The 20,347-nt window shown below is 34.0% G+C and overlaps 3 protein-coding genes across 5 annotated transcripts; 1 reads left to right on the top strand and 2 right to left on the bottom strand.

Moving 5' to 3' along the window:
• The first annotated feature begins 1,170 nt into the window (after nucleotides 1-1,170).
• LOC108332428 (50S ribosomal protein L3-2, mitochondrial) lies at nucleotides 1,171-7,201 on the top strand. Of its 3 annotated transcripts, none has more exons than XM_017567689.2 (6): nucleotides 1,171-1,327; nucleotides 4,189-4,489; nucleotides 5,316-5,525; nucleotides 5,790-5,894; nucleotides 6,483-6,596; nucleotides 6,892-7,201. In XM_017567689.2, the coding sequence occupies exons 2-6, from the start codon at nucleotides 4,196-4,198 to the stop codon at nucleotides 7,063-7,065; spliced, it is 897 nt and encodes a 298-aa protein (XP_017423178.1). In that variant the 5' UTR covers nucleotides 1,171-1,327; nucleotides 4,189-4,195; the 3' UTR covers nucleotides 7,066-7,201. The 3 variants fall into 3 exon arrangements, with proteins under 3 accessions (XP_017423178.1, XP_017423179.1, XP_017423180.1); XM_017567690.2 differs by having other exon boundaries at nucleotides 4,163-4,489; XM_017567691.2 differs by lacking the exon at nucleotides 1,171-1,327 and adding an exon at nucleotides 2,980-3,107.
• On the bottom strand, nucleotides 1,783-2,727 carry LOC108332774 (exocyst complex component EXO84A-like). The gene has a single exon (XM_017568080.1). It carries the CDS (start codon nucleotides 2,725-2,727, stop codon nucleotides 1,783-1,785), a length of 945 nt encoding a protein of 314 aa, XP_017423569.1.
• Nucleotides 7,202-14,189: 6,988 nt separating the features above from the next.
• LOC108333528 (uncharacterized) lies at nucleotides 14,190-19,741 on the bottom strand. The gene is made up of 10 exons (XM_017568993.2): nucleotides 19,530-19,741; nucleotides 17,178-17,287; nucleotides 16,844-16,975; nucleotides 16,683-16,756; nucleotides 16,482-16,587; nucleotides 15,849-15,917; nucleotides 15,391-15,455; nucleotides 15,215-15,313; nucleotides 14,538-14,637; nucleotides 14,190-14,448 (listed from the first exon to the last, which is right to left on the bottom strand). The coding sequence occupies exons 1-10, from the start codon at nucleotides 19,681-19,683 to the stop codon at nucleotides 14,386-14,388; spliced, it is 972 nt and encodes a 323-aa protein (XP_017424482.1). The 5' UTR covers nucleotides 19,684-19,741; the 3' UTR covers nucleotides 14,190-14,385.
• Nucleotides 19,742-20,347: the final 606 nt, after the last annotated feature.

The following is a 20,347-nucleotide window of genomic DNA, read 5'->3' as shown; positions in this document are numbered from 1 at the left end:
ATAAATCAAAATATTTAAATTAAATTATTAAAATATCTCCAAAATTAATATAAAAGAATAAACTAATAAAACAAAACCTAAAATAAAAAAAATATAAACTTTAAACAGATGTGAACATCCATCCATTTCACCTAAACGGATCTTGACATCCGCTGAAGGATGCTCACCTCCCTTTAAAGTTTACCTTTTTTTTATTTTAGGGTTTATTCGATTACGCACCTAGAGGAAGCACCACTGCACCACTAAGAGACGACACCGCTTGGTCATTTCTTTCCACCACCACCAACCTTTGCAACTTCTCACTAAGTATACCACGGAACAAACGTATATTCTCATAGCGAAAGAAAGAGAGGGAGAAGTCCAACGTTAAAATGAAAGAAAAGTTTCTTATTGGGACTAGTAATAGGTCATTAGTAGAATGAGTTGGAAGTGGGTAAAAATTCAAAAATAATAATCCTAAAAATAAAATTTTATTGAAGGACAAAACAGTAAAGGAGAGGTGACAATTTTTTTTTAAATTTTGTTTTTTATTTAAAATGTAATAATTATTTAATTTAATTTAAAATTCTAATATTATTTATAATATTTTTAAACAATTCTTTTTTTATTTTTATTATTGTTATTTTTATTTTAATTATTTTTATTTTAATTTTTTTAATATAACTATTATAGTAGTAGAAATTATATTTTAATAATTATTAAGATATAAATGTATATTAAATAAATTAAAAAAAATTAAATTGAATTTGATTATTATTAAATTTTAAGTTTAAAAATGAAATTAAAAAAAATTATGAATGGAAGTTTAAAATTTGTACATATTTCAAAATCTATTAAAATGTATAGAGTAACTTTAATAAAAAAAATTAAAGAAATATTAATAAAATTTAAAAATAGAATTTTTGAAGGTGTGAGGAGGTGCAGGGTGAAACACCGTTAATTTAGGCGTCCTGGCCCAATGGTGAAAGAAGGTGCAGGGTGAAACACCCTTAATTAACGTTATTGGGCCTTATGTTGTTCGTGACTTGGGATGGGCTAGTTGTGACCCAGTTTGGGTAGTCTGGTGAGGCAGTGGTCCAAAACCATAAAAAATAAGTTTTTTTTTTCTTTCTTTCTCTTTTTTCTAATTTTATTAAAAGCCCAAAATGGTGAGTGAATGCAATTTTTATTTTCGTGATGCAGAGGGGTTTTAGCCTCTTCTAAGGGTATAAACAATAGGTTCGCTGCTGTGAAGAGTGGTTTGAGAGGAAGAGATTCAAGGTTTGCCAAAGCTAAGGTTTGTGGGTGAAGGCAGAGTAAAACAAGGATTCTTTTGCTTGGTTGTAAGGTAAGAGGAGTTAACTTTTGTATGAATTGTTGTTATGGTTGTATGAAATCACTTGTTTTCTTTTTCTTTTTGGTAGGTGTCGTGAGGTTTGTTCGTATTTTCTAAGGTGTTGTGTTGTTTGTTTTAAGCCAATATTATTGTGTTGAATGTGTTTTATTAGGAGAATTAGGAGGACTGTTCTTAAAGGCCCTCCTATTTCGCCAAGTAACTGTTCGACGAAATGCCCCAACCATACACTTCCTCACTGCACCGTCACCTTCGCTGCTCTCTCTCTTTTTAACCCCTTCCCTCCCCAACCTAATTCTACTTCTCCCGCTTTGACCGGTTGGGTGCTCCATTACTCTTTCATGTTCAATGAAACATCATTGGACTCGATGGTTACTTTTAAAAGCTATTTTATTTATAAAAGAACAGAGAACCCTTTCAAAATGTTCAGGATTTCTTAGCACTCCTTCTCAGTAGAAGATACGTGCTTGATGGAATACTGTCCGAGCAGAGCCAGGTTCTTCAGAAAACACTGACAGAGAATCTGATGCTACTTGTGAAATGGTGGAACAAACAAGCTGTGAAAGGGCAGCAGTAAATGGCCCAACCCCACCATAATTGCTGGATTGAAGGATTTTCATGGAACGTTGTAATGTTCCTTGGCGAGAACTTAGTAGTAATGTGTGAGCACGAGAACCATCCCCAAGTTTTTTCAATGACAACGCTGTTGATCGAGTCTCTGCACTGCTAGTTGATGGCTGGCAGATAGTCTCTGCTAGTTGATCTGCTAGTTTTTTTCTGTATTCAGCAATAGCATCTTGCAATGCCTCAAATAAATTTGGACTTAAAGTTCCCACTTCAGTAATTTCTTGTACCATTTTTTCTCCTTCTTCCAAAGCAGTCATTGCTTCATCCACCCTTTTCTCCGCTAATAGAACCTCAAGGGTTTCTAAATATCCTATTAGCCATTTTTCTGTGTTGGATAGTTCGGTTTTTTCATCTAGTATATCATCCATGTCTAAATCTTCATTTCCACTAATCATGGGACTAAGTTCGCACCCATCTGCTAAACCATGAACCAAAGCAGCCTGGGTGGATAGAAGATTTCTCATGGAAACCAACTCTCCCTCAAGATCAGATATCCCTTTGGACGTACGTATGAAGGCTAAGTTGTTAGCAAGAACACTTTTACGCATTTCTTCCGCTGAAGCCTTCTTCAGGTCAATAAGATAAGAGCACAAGTGTCTTTTCTCCTTTTCGTTCATGGTGTGGGATTTGGAGGCGACATGGCTATTGGGATCAAAGGAGGAGCTTTTGAAAACCTTGAGCCTATCACTGAGTGTGAGATTGGCCTCAAGCTCTGAAGCGTCCCCAATGCTAGATCCTCTCGAAGTCGTGCATGGTGATTGATCCATTGTAAGTTGTTGTTGTGTTTATCTATGTTGCATGCATGCAATTCCGGAGCAGAAGGTTGAATCGAAATGGCAATGGAGGATTAAGAAATGAAAGTGCAGAAAATGTAATCAGATTGATACATGTAATGCAACTTACGAAGATGCATGCTCAATGTCCTCTAGTTGTATTTTTATGCTTTATTGTGTACGTTTATTTTAGCTTGGATGAAGTAGGGGTCACTATAAATACCCATCTTCAATGCAAGCCACATATCTCATTTCCTCTGCTTCACGAGTCATCCACATCTCCAAACCCTAGCATCTCTGCAAACTGCACCTCATTCCTCTTCATTCAAGATTTTCCACCGAAATCTTCATTCTAGGGTTCCTTCATCCTTTAGGTATTTTCTTCCACCATTTACATTGTTCAATCTTCGATTTCTTCTGTTTAAACACCTTTCCATCCTTTGTTCTTCAAATATGACTGATGAAAGCCTCATTTGCACCGATTAAACCTTTTTCCATCGTTTAATCTTGCGTTTGAACTGATTAATCAGTTCATTTTGAGTTTCTCCCCTTTCCTAGGATTTCTGAGAGTCCGGTCTCTGTTTTGGTGCTTTCATTCTCGATTTCGCACTTCCTTTGAACTTAGGGATTCTCATAAGGTCCGCGGTCTGTTTCTTCTTCGTCTTCGATTTCTCTCTCAATTTCAAGTTTTAGTTCTTTCTGCTGCGTTCTTACTCGTCGAGGAAGCTTCAAGGAGCCTTATTCGCGTTCGCATTGTTTCGTTCGGTCCTCTTCTGGGAGCTTCGTTCATCAGTGCGGGCTATATACGATGGCTTGAGATATTATAATTTTGATCAAAATGGGGTAAAAATCAGAAATTGAATTCAAACGAGAAGTTAAATAGGGTCGGGCTATTCTAGGACTTGGACAATAAACCACCCAATACAGTCCCACGTTATGAAGTTTCCATTAAGCTGAGAATTGATGCATCTTGCTTTGGGGTTTATATGTGCATAAGTGAACACCTGACCTTCTACTTGACAAAGTTTGTTCATCGAATATGTAAGATAACACTATGTTGTAAGTTGGGAGTGGTTTGGTAACTTTGAAAGGGAAGTAGTGTCCTGTTTAGACTTCAGTTTTTGGTGTATCTGATCAGAGTCATTTCCTACACCCCCTGGATACATTTTGAGTTGTATAATGTCATATACAGTTTCCTTGACCAAATATTTTCTTTACTACACGCAGAAGTGATACAGTTATGTTAAACAGTGCAGGGGTAAAGAGAGTAAATTATCTCCTTTTACTTCTGTTTTCCTCAGTGTAATTTCTATCCATGGATATGTTTGCGATGATTGAATGTACTTGTAATTTCTATACATCAACAAGTGGTGGTGACAAGATTAATAACATGTGTTCTTAGCATCTTGATTCACTTTGTTTTACGCAGATCTGTTTCTCTTTCTGTTTCTGTAGCTCTGCCATGCTTGCATTTTCGAGAGGCTTTGTTTCCCGTTTGCAGCGCTTTGCCGTCAATTCACCCTCACCGCTCCGATTTCTTAGTTCTGATGCAGAGATTCAGACTCGGATTATTGATCCAAAACCTGGTTTGATGACCCCTGATTCCAAGCGAACTGGGCTTATAGCGGTGAAATGTGGAATGAGTGCGCTTTGGGATAAATGGGGTGCTAGAATCCCAATCACTGTGCTTTGGGTGGATGATAACATTGTGTCTCAGGTTAAGACCCCAGAGAAAGAAGGTTTTTGTTCTCTCCAGGTACACCTCTCTTCCCTTCTAGTTATTCATTCTAAAACCTGTTTTTTTCTTCTAGTGTATTTGTTGTCTGTATCTGGAATTTAAGGTTCACCTGCGTAACATTAAGTTTGTACAGAATGGTAACAACCATATGTCTGTGGTTCACTTTTCCCCGGATTTACATAAGCAACAACTTTATGGACTTGTGGTGCCTTATAATCTCAAAGAAATGATAGGAAAATTAATAGCCAGTCTAAGTCTCAATTTTTTAGATAGTGTACATTATTGGTGGAGTTCTATGAATAGATGTACATGAACAACTGCAGTTTAATGCACTAGGAAGGACAGAAATGATAATTAAAATAAGCCAATATTCAAGTTGGTGCAGTCATTGCTGACAGTTGTGCTACTGTTCATTAAAGATCGTTAGATTGTTTTGGGTCTGTTTGCAGCTTAGAACCAAATAAACAAATTGGATTGAAAGCTGGCTCAATATACATGAACAACTGCAGTTTAATGCACTAGGAAGGACAGAAATGATAATTAAAATAAGCCAATATTCAAGTTGGTGCAGTCATTACTGACAGTTGTGCTACTGTTCATTAAAGATCGTTAGATTGTTTAGGGTCTGTTTGCAGCTTAGAACCAAATAAACAAATTGGATTGAAAGCTGGCTCAATATAATGAACTGGTTTAAGAAAACGGGTTTGGGTTATTAAACTGTTTAAACAGTTTGAATATTTTGTGGTGTGGTCCATTTAGCTATGCCATGGTTTTTACAGTGATGTTTTTAAGCGTTTGAATGTATCTAATTATAGACTTTTTTTGCTGTTTTGTTTCTAGTTAGATTGGTTGTGGACATAAGAAGGAAAAACATTTGACTAAGCCTGAAGTTGGTCATTTTAGGGCGCAAGGAGTTCCAATGAAGAGAAAGCTTAAGGAGTTTCCAGTGACAGAGGATGCACTTCTTCCTGTTGGAACATCACTTAATGTTCGCCATTTTGTTCCCGGCCAGTATGTTGATGTCACCGGAATAACCAAAGGAAAAGGTTTTCAGGTGTTTTTCCCTTTCCTTCATGTTAAATATTGTTTGTATCTTTTTTTCTTTAGAAGTATATTACTTTGTGCATGTATGGAAGTTTATAGATGTATCTGCGCTGTGTTTCTGTATATTATCATGCTGTTTTCCTTTTATTTATATTTTCTTTGTACTTGCGGAGAATCCTTCAATGTGAGTAAAAAAGGCACTAAAATGGTCCTCCAGTTTTGTGGATCTCTTCAAATCGTAAGTGTCAATTTTAAATATCATTTTTGTTTCCAGGGTGTGATGAAGCGGCATGGATTTAAGGGAGGTCCAGCATCCCATGGTGCTTCATTGTCCCATCGAAGCGCTGGTTCTGTTGGTCATATAACTGGTCCGGGAAGGGTAAGTTGTGCTCTTTTAGATCGATATGTTTGTTTAGTTCCTTGAATAAATTTGTTAGAATAATTATCATCATTAAGCCTAAGTAGGGTGTAGTGTGTTAGACAATCTATTAATTGTACTTATAGTCGTACCTAATTCTACACTTAAGTGTCTAGTACAGTTCCTTAATCTTCTATGTACTATTGATCAGTTTTTCATTATAAACAGAAGATTATGAGAGGAATCTCTTAAAATCCTTGAAAATATATTTCTCTGTTTTTAATCTTGAGTTAGTAATTCGGTTACAATAATTTTTGCTCGAAGATTGATTTAAACATGCTTTATATTACCCTTCAGGTTTTTAAACCTAGTTTTTAATTGTACTTATAATAGCCGTACCTAGTTCTGTACCTAAGTGTCTATTACAGTCCCTTAATCTTTCATGTACTATTGAATCAGTTTTTCATTATAAATAGAAGATTATGAGAGGAATCTCTTAAAGCCCTTGAAAATATATTTCTTTGTTTTTAATCTTAAGTAAGTTAGTAATTCGGTTACAATAATTTTTGCTCGATGATTGATTTAAACACGCTTTATATTACCCTTCAGGTTTTTAAAGGTAAAAAGATGGCTGGGCGAATGGGTGGAGAACAAAGAACTGTTAAAAGTGTATGGGTCTATAAAGTTGATCCAGCAAGGAATTTGATGTGGGTGAAAGGCCAGGTAAATTCTTTTTTCTATATTTATGACATTCATATTAGAGCCTAAGGGTAAAAAATATCTGAACATCAGACATGGCGTTGATGCTATAAATGTTTTCCTGAAAATTCAAATAGAATCAATTCACATAGCAATACTGATACAGAAATTTTAATTTGATGTTTATGCATATTACTTGCGCAAATTTTGTGGTGATTTGCAGCTTTATGGTTCACAGTTGTCTATTAAGTCACTAAAAAAATTGGATTTTGGCTTCATTAGCGATGACTTATTTCTCTTTGTATGATGTGCACAACAGGTCCCAGGAGCTACAGGGAACTTTGTTTTTATAAAAGATGCTGTATACAAAAAACCTGACATATCTCTGCTTCCTTTCCCAACTTACTTTGGCCCAGAAGACGAAGATACTGATAATTTGAAACCATTGGTTGCGGAGCTAGGGGATGTGGATCCATTTATCGTTACTGATTAAAAAGAGCTGGTTTTCATGTTTTCTGAGTATAGATGGTAAAATGAGATTTTTGAGGAACCTTTTTACCTCTCTTTTACGGCAATGCTACAAATAAGTGTGGAGTTTTGGAATTAATGTATCATACCATTTATTCTAATTGAATCGTTTCCTTTTCCGTTTTTCTAGATTTAAATGTAGTCTACTTGATGGTAGGTAAATTCCCTACCCATTTTCTCCTAGCTCCATGATCAATACATTCGATGAAAAGATTGAATGTACCTAAGAGCCCAGAGTTTATAGGTGATCATAGAATGCACTTTGTACAATCTATTGTATAAAATTTATATCATGGGCCTAGTTAGAATTTGGAGAATTATGAAATTATCTCACGTTTAAGATTTTCTTGGGTTAAATAGTCTGTTAGTTATAGTTGTTTTGAAAATTTTTAAGTCTTTATATTTTTATTGTCTTAATTGAATTTCTATTTTTGAAAATATGTAATAATTAAGTTTTTCTGCTAGTATTATACTATCAATGGTAAATGTAGGTGCTATTAAATATGGGTTATGTGTCAGTTGTGATTCTTTTCTTTTCTTTTTAATTTTTAATTTTTAATTTACTTCATTTTTTTTTCACATTTCAAATTAGTATTATAATTATTATTTTGATTCAATTCAATTTCATTTATGGTTTTATGTTGAACAATTTTACCTTTAAAAGATCAAATTTAACTTTTGTATAAATATTATGAAGATATTTTTATTAAATATTTTAAATAAAATTAAGTTTATTTAAATTTATATTTTAAATATTTGTATAATATTACATATTAATAATTTCTATACAAATGTTATAAATAGTTTAAAAGTAATAATTTTATAAATTTAAATGTAAAATTTTAAAATAATTTTATAACAATTTGAAATAAATATATTTAAATTTTTTAACAAATTTTAAATAAAATTTAATGTGAAATATAAATTTAAATAAATTTAATATTATTAAAAATATTTAATAAAATTATCTTTATAACATTTACATAAAAGTCCAATTTTACTTAATTTGAAAAGAGATGAAATTGAAAATTAAAAAAAAATGAGAATGAATAAAATCAAAATAACAAATATATAAACCATTATGAATAAAATTAAAATAATAAATATATAAACTATTTTGATTGACTTGACACGTGACTTAATATTGATTTGTGATAAAATAATTTTTTTAAAATAACGTAATAATAATAATTAAAAAGATTAAAACAAAGTAAAATTAAAAAAAAAACTTATGAAGTGACACATATTTTTGACTGTTAATATAATATTAATGAAAATGATTTAATTATTACACATTTTAAAAAATATAAATTTAATTGAGACTAATCAAAATATGGGAAAAGTTAAGACTTTTTCAACAAATACAAAGATCAACGAAGTTTTTTAATGGTTTAATTTTTAATTTACAACAATTTGTTTTCTACTGAATTTACTAATTTTTTTTCTTCTCTACTTTTATAATTGGTTTTCTTATGAACGTGTTGATGATAATGAAGAAGTAATAGAAAATGACTCTGAAGAGGGGACATGATTTGAGTGCCATCATTTAAGCTACTAGACATGCAAGGAAAGGTGTAACATCCCATAAATATAGCAATAAACTATATGATAGAATAATTATATTTAATAATATTTTAGTTCAGTCTTACACTAAGAAACGAATGCTACTGGCCGAACAGCATTACAGAAAGAAAAAAATGACAAAGTTAAACTGTACATCGGTGCAACTATCCGAACGGTTTTACAAAAATATAAACCGATCGTCGAACATAACCAAAAGTTAAAGTGATCAAACGATACAAAAACTTAAACTACTGACCGAACGCCCTACTGTTTGGTCTTAACTTCAACTTCAACCAAATTTTCTTCTTCTTGCGCCTCTTCCAACAGTGCGTCCCCTTCTGCTCACATCCACACGGATGATCATTGCAACGACAAGACGGACGTACATAACGAGACATGACAGAAAACACAGGGTAAGCTTATATAATTTAATTCACGTATAACATACATTTTCAAACCATCCACACACAATATAAATTCAACATACGTATCATACAAAACCTATTAATAGACTGACTGTCCAGACTGTATGAAATCTATGTAGTTACAAGCGTTCGTGCACCCGGGTGATGTAGTAACTGGGATGCCTTCAACAGCTGCCACCCGAGGTTAGCCCTATCTGTCCAAAGTGACCCTAAGGACTAGGACCTCCTGCCGTTCCCACACATGACCTACCCTCCTCTACGTGAAGACGAGTACTCACGGAACATCAGGATGAACAGCCAACTTAGCTTACCCACAATCATACTTTACAAATTCTAATATTCACGCATGAGTCGTTCCTCTCCGGAACGCTCGTCCATAATTCACAACATTAACCATAACCCATTTTCTTCATCTTTCATTAATAAACATCTCCTTGAACCAACGCGTACAAAGATTTATAAGTATTCCAAATAACGGACGTTCAACCTGAACTCAGAATGAGACCGAATAATAGGACGAGACCGAGAGGTCTCCAATTCCATAATGGATTTAAGATTTAAGGGTTGATATCGGATTGAGGAAAAATAACGAGTACAATCATAAATCGCCATAAACAAATGGAACGAACGGCAATTACAACATTGAGCCAATTAGATGAACTGACTCTTGAGAATTTCAATTGAACATCAAAAAGACCAAATCAAGAACGAAGACTCCAAAATGAAACCAATGAATAAGTATATTTCAAGACCTTCGAAATTAATGCTTATAATGATTCACGTGAAGAAACCGAACACTTGTAAATACTTAGCTTATTTGAAATTAGCATCAAGAAAACCGAATGGCAGTCAATGACCGAGCATGGTAGAGAGAAAACTCTATTGAATTTGGACGAACGCTATTTTCATCATATAAATTATAGGAAAGAGAATGAGCGCTTGGTGTAAGACCGAGCACTACTCAGTACGAGCGCTTGGTGTAAGACCGAGCACTACTAAACTTATATTAGAAAGCTTAATAAATATAATAAGATACTATTGGAGTAGTGTTTTTAACAATAAACGAAAATATACAAATACATATATATATATATATATATATATATATATATATATATATATATATATATATATATATATATATATATATTAAGATACTTAGATTTATAACGGAACACCAAGACACAGCTATACTTGGCCGAACGCTCAAGCATAGTAATTCGAAATGCAGACGCTCGTCCTACATTAGGATTATTCCCAAATGAAAGAATCCACTTCTAACCAGGTTTCCTAGAATTACCGAGCGGTCGAAGACCGTTCAGTAACGAACGTACACTTTCTTAGGGAAATCATATCAGGATTATTCCTATTCCAACTCATTATAATCATATAGTTTCACAACTTTATACATTCATATTTCATACCACCCAAACATAGAGATTTCATACATTATACATAACTTAGTCACATTTCATTTTCACTCATTAAATAAACTAACGTTCATGTACTACAATCATATCAACCATCATACATTCAATTCATTCAATCAAATAACGAACGTTCAAACATTTCAACAGCATACAAATTAAATTAAATAAGCTTCCCTTACCTCTAGCGTGAACGAGCGTATTAGAAATAGAACGCGGTTTGTCTGACTAAAATCCTTCTACCCTCAACGTTCAATCCACTCTTCAAATCAAAACAAACAACAAACCAACTAGTTCAGAAGAAGGCTATGAATCCATGCAACCAGAAGTTGGTTTGCATGTGCCAGGGAACGAACGACTAACGGAGAAGAAGACTTACCAGATCAGAACTCGAAACTGATCGGATCAAACTGAAGCTTAGGACGCCGGGGGGGCTTCTACGGTGCCTGAACAAAGATTGGAGTAGAAAAATGGTGAGTTTCGATAGAGAGAAGGGAGAGCTTTTTAGAGAGAAGAAGGAGAAATGAAAGGTCATATTTTTGGAGAAGAAGGTGCATGCAGATAGAGTGTGACGTGATTTTCCAAGACTCAGTTTTGCCTAAAACGGACGTCCGCTCATCTGCTGACACCTGCATTCCACTATGTGATTTTCGAATCCTCGTTGCTTGACACCTAGCGTCCGCTCAGAGGGGTTTTTTGGTGCATTTTAATGGTTCTGACACTGAGAGGTTTGTGGGTGCGTTTTAATGGTTCTGACAAAAGGTTTACATTTTCAACCTTACACTGTTTTCAGTTTTTCATATCGTTGGATTTTTTAAATATTTTATTTGGAATTATTTATTTTTAAAATATTTAGTTTGGTGAAATAATTCAAATTTATTGAATTTTAATTTCCTTATTTAAACAAAGTATTCCAGGTACGTGTAAAAATATTTAAGTATTAAACTATTGTTAATAATTGTCAGACCTCGAAAAAACGCACCCAAACCCTCCTGTCAGTCATTTAAAACACACCCAAAACCCTCTGCGCGGACGCCAGGTGTCAAGCAGCGTAGATTCGAAAATCAGATAGTGGAAGGCAGGTGTCAGCGAGTGAGCGGACGTTCGTTTTAACGTAGGAAGCAAAACTGGAATTTTTGAAAACCCCGTTTCACTCACTCTGCATGCACCCTTTCTCTCAAAAATCTGATCTTTCATTTCTCCTTCTTCTCTCTAGAAAACTCTCCCTTCTCTCTACAGTAACTCACCTTTTCTCTGCTCCGATCACCGATCAGGCACCGTAGGAGCATTCCCGGCGTCCCAAGCTTCCTCTTGAACCGAACAAGTTTCAAGTTTGAGCGGGTAAGTGTATCTGTCCTTGGTCGTTCGTCTTTTGTTACATGCAAAACCTAGTTCTGGTTGCATGCAGGGGTGTGGTCTAAGTGATGTTTGATTTTCATGTTGTTTGGTTTAGTTGGAAGAGTTAAGTGATCGTTGAGGGTAGAAGATTGTAGTCGGACGAACCAAAAACCTACTCTTAGGACGTCCAATCACGTATCCAGGTAAGGGAAGCTTATCTAATTTAATTGTATGTTGTTGTATGTTCGTTGATAATGAATGCTTGTTGATGAATGGTTGAATGTATGTATTAAGTATGAATACTGATATGGTGGTTGATGTGGAATGTGATTTCTTGGTATGATATGGATTGTATAAAGTAATCAAATTGATTATGATTAGAATTTTATAAAGTTATGAAACTATGTACTGAGAAATGAATTGAAAATAAATGAAATCTGAATATGTATTCCCCATGATAGTGTACGTTCGTCATTGAACGGTCCTTGACCGTTCGGTGGTTCTGTTAAATTTGTTTGAAATGGAATTATTTCATTTGGGAAGAATTCTAGTTGAGGCGAGCGTCTTTTTATACTAGTGCTATGTTTGAGCGTTCGTTCAAACGTAGATGTACCTGAGTGTTATGTGAGAAACTGAAAATCTTGTAAATATGTAGTGATATAGTCAGTTATTCTTCAACCTGGTTTCCAACGGGTCTTATCATATTTATTATCCTTAAATGTTTCTATTATAAGTTTAAAAATTAGTGATAGGTCTCAACCCAAGCTCTTGTAATGAGTGGCGCTCGGTCTTATACCGAACGCTCGTACTCGTTTTAACTTATCAATCTTGATGAAACAGCGTTCGTCCAATTTCAGTAGAATCTCTTTTATCGTGTTCGGTCATTGATTGGCATTAGATTTCTGTATTTGAATTATTCCAAATATGTTTCTTTAACGTTGTGATGTGTCTGCATTCGTTGGATCCGACCTAGAGCCTCCATGCTTGATTTATAATTTGAGTGTTGGTTTGAACTCCCGAGAGTCAGTTCATTTAACTGATTCACGATGTAAATAACGTTCGTCATATATGGTATATTATTGTACTCAAGATATTCTTAAATCTAAAAGTAATTCTCTTGGTCTTATTCTATTCTGGAACGAGAGATTTTATCGGTCTCGTTTTTATCGTTCGTCCTCGTTATGAAGAGGGCTGAACGTTCGGTATTTTATGTTCTTAGAAATGATGATGAAAATGACATTAAAGTGAAAGATTATAAAGGATGAAGAGTATATGAGATAAATTAAAGGTTGTGAATTTGGAACGAGCGTTCCGGGGAGGAACGACTCTTGGATGATATTGAAATTGGTAAAGTATGAATGTGGTAATGCTTGGCTGGCGATTCATCCTGATGTTCCGTGAGTACTCGTCCTCACGTAGAGGAGGGTAGGTCATGTGTGGGAATGGCAGGAGGTCCTAGTCCTTAGGGGTACTTTGGACGGAACGGACTAACCTCGGGTGGCAGCTGATGAGAGAATTCCAGTTACTACATCACCCAGGTGCACGAACGTCGTAGCTACACAGAATTCATACAGTCCGGACAGTCAGTCTAGTAGTAGGCCCTGATTGAATCGTATATTGGAATGTATTTGATGTGTTTGAATATGAGAAATGTATGTGATTACTTGAATTAAATTAAATAAGCTTACCCTATGTTTTATTGTGTTGTCTCGTCCTTGTACGTCCGTCTTGTCAATGCAATGATCATCCGTGTGGATGTGAGCAGATGGAGACGCGCTGTTGGAGGATGCGCTGGAAGAGGAAAATTTGATAGAAGTGGAGGTGAAGACCGAGCCATTGGAGCGTTCGGCTAGTTTATAGTAATTTTTGTAGTGAGGTGATCGCTCGGTCACCTCCTCTCTTTTGTTCTATGTGACCGTTCGGTGTTTAGTTTTTGTAAACCGTTCGGTCATGTTTCCTTTTATCTGGAACAAATTAAGTTTGTAACTTGTGTAAAGCCGTTCGGCCATAACCGTTCGTTGCTTAGTTTAAGACTGAACTGATTTATTATTAACTGTAATCAATTCTATTATATGGTTTTATTACTGTATTTTTGGGATGTTACAATAATTAAAAAAATTAATATTAATTATCTTTGTTATGTTATTTTTTCAGTCAAAGATTGTTGTCCAAATATTAATATTAAATAATACAATTACTAGTATAAAATTCTAAAATTTATATTTGACTTAAAACTTATCCAAATAAAATATTTTGTCATAAATGATTTTAATTTCTCTATAAAATATTGTAGTTTATCAGCAAATGGCATATCTCTCTATGCTAAATGGTCTCAATTCAGAACAAGAAATCGTTTGGGCTGATATTACTGAATAAGATCACTATCAGATACAAATCACAGCTCTTGGTTTAAGATGAACATCAATAATCTTGAAATGGAGGGAATAATAATATTACTCTGTACAACTTTTGCCTCTCTCCAGTTTTACTTACATGAGGCTAAAGCTTCCTACAGAAATGTCTTCAGAACTTCTACAAATACCGAATGAGCTCCACTGCAAATTTTCCTTTCTTTGTAGAGTTTATTTCTCCTATCTGGTCCCAGATGAAGTGAAACATTACCAACTAATGTAGCCAAAATCATTCAGATAATCCAATAATTATTTTAAGTTTTGGCAAGTTACCTTTAATCTTCCCTTTCCACTGACTGATACAATATCTCCACTCTTCAGTGTGTTTCCTTTGGTAGTAACAGGGATCCAGTTGACACGCACATCACCATTGCTACAAGCATATGTAGAACACAGTTATTGTATCTAACCAAGGTCTTGTCATCAAGAGCAAGCCATGCTAAATGTTCATTTCTCAAAATGTCCATATTTGATTAATATGATTTGTTTCAAGTGGAGTGCTAAACTATATAGACTATACACATAGGTTCTGATACTATCCTTTTTGACAGAAAATGAGATTTCTCTTTATGATAAGCTTTTTGGAATTCTAAGTTATAAGAAGTCAAATTTAATCTTATGAGGGTAACCTGTAATGATTAATTTCATGACTTATCACTCATATTCTCTCTTTCTTAGTGTGATGTCAATATCCTTTCCCAAAAAAAAAATATCAGAATGGTCTTTATTGTTTTCTCATCAGATTATATGCCAAAATAGCTGCTAAAGTTCAAGCAGTTTTAGTTGCAAGAACATGAGTACATTTGTGGATAATGGCAACATTGAAAGAAAGGGGAAGAGGAAGCCATGCATAAATCTTTGCAATGTTCATAAGTGTATTGTAGGCAACCAACAAATTACAGATAATTGACAGATGAGATATTACTTAAGTTAAGTCCGAGATTACCAACCTTATCATCTCAACTAGCTTTGAGCGTGAAATCTTAAATCCGGCACTAGCAAGTGCATCAACTCTTAGCGATGCTTCTATAGTTTTGAATGATTTTGTTCTGCACAATAAACAAATTCAGTAAAAGTCTAACTGACACAAATGTCAAGTGAAGTTGAGCTCAGTTTAATACTGCACCTTGGTGGTTCATAATCAAGAGAAATTAATGGTATCTTGGTGCAAGTTACAGGAACATTACGAACCTGAATAACAAGAAAGCAGTCAGAATGCTATTTAAGATTTCTCTAATATCTTTTTAGTTATTATTTCTAAGTTGTATTGGATTAGAACCTAAAACAAAAACAAACATAAAAATTGGCCCTGAAACACACCAAAATATTTCAACTTGTTAGCCTAGATATTTTTGGAATGGATATATATTATTCTTATAAATGAACTTAAGAAATATTATCTATATGAATATAAATAATTCTGTAATATTTCATTTTTTAACATTCTGCCATACTACTATCATAGATTTTTGGAAACAACGTTCATATCCACATCAATGGCAATCAAATATTAACTATTACAATCACAACTATTCCTTCTGAGAATTAGATTTTTAACTAGAAAAGTAAACTGTAAAAAGCTACCTTAACCAAGGTTGACATAAGAAATTCAACCAGTTCTGGCACAACAATAATTTGCGCACCCTGTTCTCCCTGGATAACAAAGATAACAAAGTCTAAGTTTCCTAAAATATGTGTAGGCTGCTGTACATGCACACTGTAAAGTCAAACAGAACAAAATGGTAAAATAAAACTCAAAATGAAAGCAAACAAGAGCTACAAATGTCACACTTCTTAATATTGTTTTCTTGACAGATTTGACTCTTTTCTTTTTTGACACTGATTTGATTCAGTTTGGATCCATCGTAAGAATAATCTTCCTATTAAATGCACTCTATTGATACAAGTAGAAAGATAATAAAAATATTGACTCATCAAACAACAAAGAGAAGTCATCAACTTAGAGATAAGAGCAGATTAGACAAAAAATCTTTTAGTATGTACAGGACAAGAGAAGACAGGGAAATTAGAACAAAATCAGCAAGTATAAAAACCCATAAGATGAAAAAGTAACGTAACAAATTCCAGATTATGACGTACTATGAACAGCAAGTCCATTAGAAGCTAAAAATGTCTACTCAACAACCTTAGCACTCATGTGAACATAGCAAGGTTTTAAACAGAACCTTCCTGAAATAAATTTAATTGAAGAAATACCTGCAATATAATATCCCCAAGTTTCTCCCTGACAATTCCTGTACCAAGAATTGAGCCAAGGAAGTCACCATGTGAGCAAGGTTCAAACTGGAAGTTCCCTTTAATGCTGAAGTAATTTTATGTAACTATTAGCACACTTCTAGAAACATTATTGGATCTAATGAGCTTGAAAATTTTTAGTAATGAAATTAGAAGATTTACCTTAATGCTGAAATAACATCTGGATCACTAGTCAGTTCTTCTGGATGTCCAACTGATATCCGACAGCGTTCAGCCTATAGAGAATACAAGTGTTACATCTACACACAAATTCAAATAACTTTAGTATGGAGGGACTGGAAAGCATTTATCTGAATATTTACCTGAGGATAACCTCCTTGAGCAATTGCTTTCACGTCTGCTAATTTTTCCAAAATTTGCATAGATTCCTTTAGCACTGGAGGTGTTAGAAAATCTGTATGGAGAGTTTCCCGCTTCGATGATGCTCGTCTAGCCTACAACAAATGCATAACAACCAAGTCAGGGGTTAAATAATGATATATAGGGTAGGATTTTTAGACATGCCATAGTCCAAGGGCATGTATTTTTTACAGACAATCAGCATCAACCTTCCATGCTGGTAAAAAGGAGTACCAAAGTCATTGTGTGACGTAATGATGCTTATGGACTAGAGACCAGGAAAAAACAAGAAAGTACCATCTCAAGAATATGTTTTACTTCTTTTGCTACATTTCTTTCTCCTACTCCCTTGATTAGCACGTCAACTTCTCCCTTTAAAGCTTGAACTGCTTGACTTACACCTGAAGCTGCAATTCAAAAAACATTAAAAATGGAAACTGGATCAAGATTGAGAGCCCACATAATGCATACTTTACTAAACCAGCAGCTCAAAAGTAGCAAAAGAAGTTGTAAAATGAGGTTTGCATCAACTTATATATTTTAAATTGGTCTTATCTCTAGTCGATGTGGAACTTCCAACACACCCTCTCACGCGAGGTATATACATCTCGAGCGTGAGACTAGACATTGATGGTCTGATAATGGCCCGATAACAGGCGGAACAATATGCCCAACAAACAACAAAATATCGCTAGGATAGGTTCTAACCTAGCTCTGATACCATGTTAAGAAGTGGACTTTAAGCTTAACTCAACCCCACAAAACCGGCTTGTAAGGTAAGGTTTGCACCCACTTATATATTCTAAATTGACCTTATCTCTAGTCGACGTGGGACTTCCAACAAAAGTCATGAATATTTCTTTGTTCTCACCCGGTACACCTATTTTCTAAGCACTAATCAATCAATAATCATACCTTAAAATTGGTTAGTACTTAAGAGTAGGGGCATTTACAGGATTTAATAATGAAAGTTATCTAGTCAAAACCATTACTAGAATATCTGACATGTACATTACCACTGACACCAATAAGTACTCTAGATGACATTAGTTAGAACAACCTTATACCAAATTGCCCCAGTTTCTCAAGAAAAGAATCAGATCATCGGTAGCAACATATGGAGATTGCTACAATGTTGAGCCAGAAGTTGGAATCGAAAACAAGTGGGATATATATTTCAGTGGACATAACATTGAAAACACTGCCATGGACCATCACTTTGTCTCAATTCAAAAGTTTTAGGCATTATGTTCAAAAGTCCTTCCAGATTATACACTCCTTACCTGGTTCATTATTATCCACACAAGAACTACTTCACTAGTCCACTCAAACCCACATTCCTGTGACAATTTAATTCTCAACAATTTCCCCTTAAACTAAACGCAAGTACTTAACACTCCTTGTCCCGAAGCCTTTCCCTGGTAATCAATAGTTAATATTTTCATGAGCACAGAAAGCGTATTTTTCTAAGATCAACATGCCTACCCACATTTTGGCATTCTTCAGTCTTCACCAAACCAACCTACACTACACTGTTTTCTCATCACCAAGAAAAAACCTACTTTTAAAAGCCAACAAAGTCATGTACGTTAGCACTCATTTCCTGAAATCTTTTATCACTCGTCACTAGGTTGAGCCCGATCAAAACCGTCAACTTTCATCCAAGTACATATTCCCCCAGATAGCCAAAAACATCACAGCTAAAACATTTTAGGTCACTTCTTCAAAATGCCGATCACAGCTCTAGTTGATTTGGTTAACTGACCTGTCAAGCACTTTAATCAATATTATTCTATGAGTTTCATTTATAACACATCAGTCCTCAACAACATTGATAATGTTTCTCTTAGTTCCTGTTACAGATCCACACCTCAAAATTAAGAAGAAAGCAGAAAATATAAGTAAACACTGACATTCTGTATGATTTGCAAGTTAAAGGAAAAACAGAAGGATAACAAATCCTACAACTCAGAGCTAGGCTCCTCTAGAAACACCAAAGAGGTTCCCCTTGTCTCTAGCCAAAAAAACTCCCCCCTCTAAAACGCTCCCTGGCTACTATTATAACACAATACCAAAGCCCCTCCACTATAGCAGGCGTACAGTATATCAAGTTCAATATAATCAGTGAAACAAGAGGAACACCCTTGCCAAATTACAAACGGCATGCATACAAAATTCATGAAACCCCTTTGTCCATTAAGCAATATAAATTCATATACACGTGAGTTATAAACATAATGTACCACAAAATTAAAACAACAGGTAATGAAGATTAAGATAAGATTACGAGGTTTACCAATTTCAGACACAATAAGATGGCAGTTAGTATGTGTCTTGAATGATTGAATAAAAAGTTATTGTTTCTTATTGTTAGAATTTGGTATTTCAAATTTTCAGAACACGACAGTTATTAACTTTGTTGTGGCTGCAATCGATAAACCCCTTTCTTTTATCTTTATCTTCATGAAGGGGTATTATTAGAATTCTCCACTCTGTCAAACCACACACCCACAATTTCTTATATCATAAAGATTGCAGCTTTTAAGAGGGTAAACATAATGCGCAAGCGAAGGTAAAAAAGGATCAGATTACATACAGGTAGCATCAATAAATAAAGGAAAATTCAAACTGGAAGAAGTAAGTATAAACCTGAACTAGTAGAAACGGATAGAATATGAGAGGAAAGTTTCCTTTGAAAAGAGAAGGTGGCATTGCTGTTGATGATATGAGAATGTGATACTGCAAATGCCTGAGCTGCTCTTCTTAGAATACATGCAGTTCCAAAGCTTGTGGCTGCAGCCATGGTGGTTCCACCTTTGTTGGGATTACCTCGAACTCACCAACACCACCGAAGAGTTATGTTGTCTCTTATTTTTCTTTTTATTTTTCCATTTTGTGATTAAGATTGAAAATAACTTGTAATTATATTTTCATCATGACTTTTATTCTTTGTTTTACCATTATACTATTATCATTAGTCCACTTTTAAAGTTTTCCTAAATATCAAATTATATATATATATATATATATATATATATATATATATATATATATATATATATATATATTTTTGCGTATTAGATATAATTCAATATAAATATATGAGATTTATTTATGATTTGGATTATGTAGGTTTAACTTGAAATCCAACCTATAATTACATTTTTTTTTTATTTTAGATTTGTTTTAGTTTTAATATTTGTAACTTTTTAACTTTACTTATACCCATTATATTTATTATTTCTAAAAAAGTGTTTTAGAATATTTTACAGAAACAATTTAAAAAATTAAAAAATTTAACGACATTTTTTTTTCAAAATTAGTAGTTATAATTGATTAACTAAATTTAATTGTTAGATTGAGTTAAGAAAAACAATAAATAATAAGATGTAATCCAACTTATAGGTTTTTTTCAATTTTTTTTATTAAGCTGAATGTAACCATTCATTTTCTTATATATATATATA

The sequence above is a fragment of the Vigna angularis genome, chromosome 11 (genome assembly GCF_016808095.1).
Source record: "Vigna angularis cultivar LongXiaoDou No.4 chromosome 11, ASM1680809v1, whole genome shotgun sequence".
Lineage (NCBI taxonomy): Eukaryota > Viridiplantae > Streptophyta > Magnoliopsida > Fabales > Fabaceae > Vigna > Vigna angularis.
Note: the sequence above shows the minus strand (reverse complement) of the source record. Positions and strands in the feature narration are given on the sequence as shown.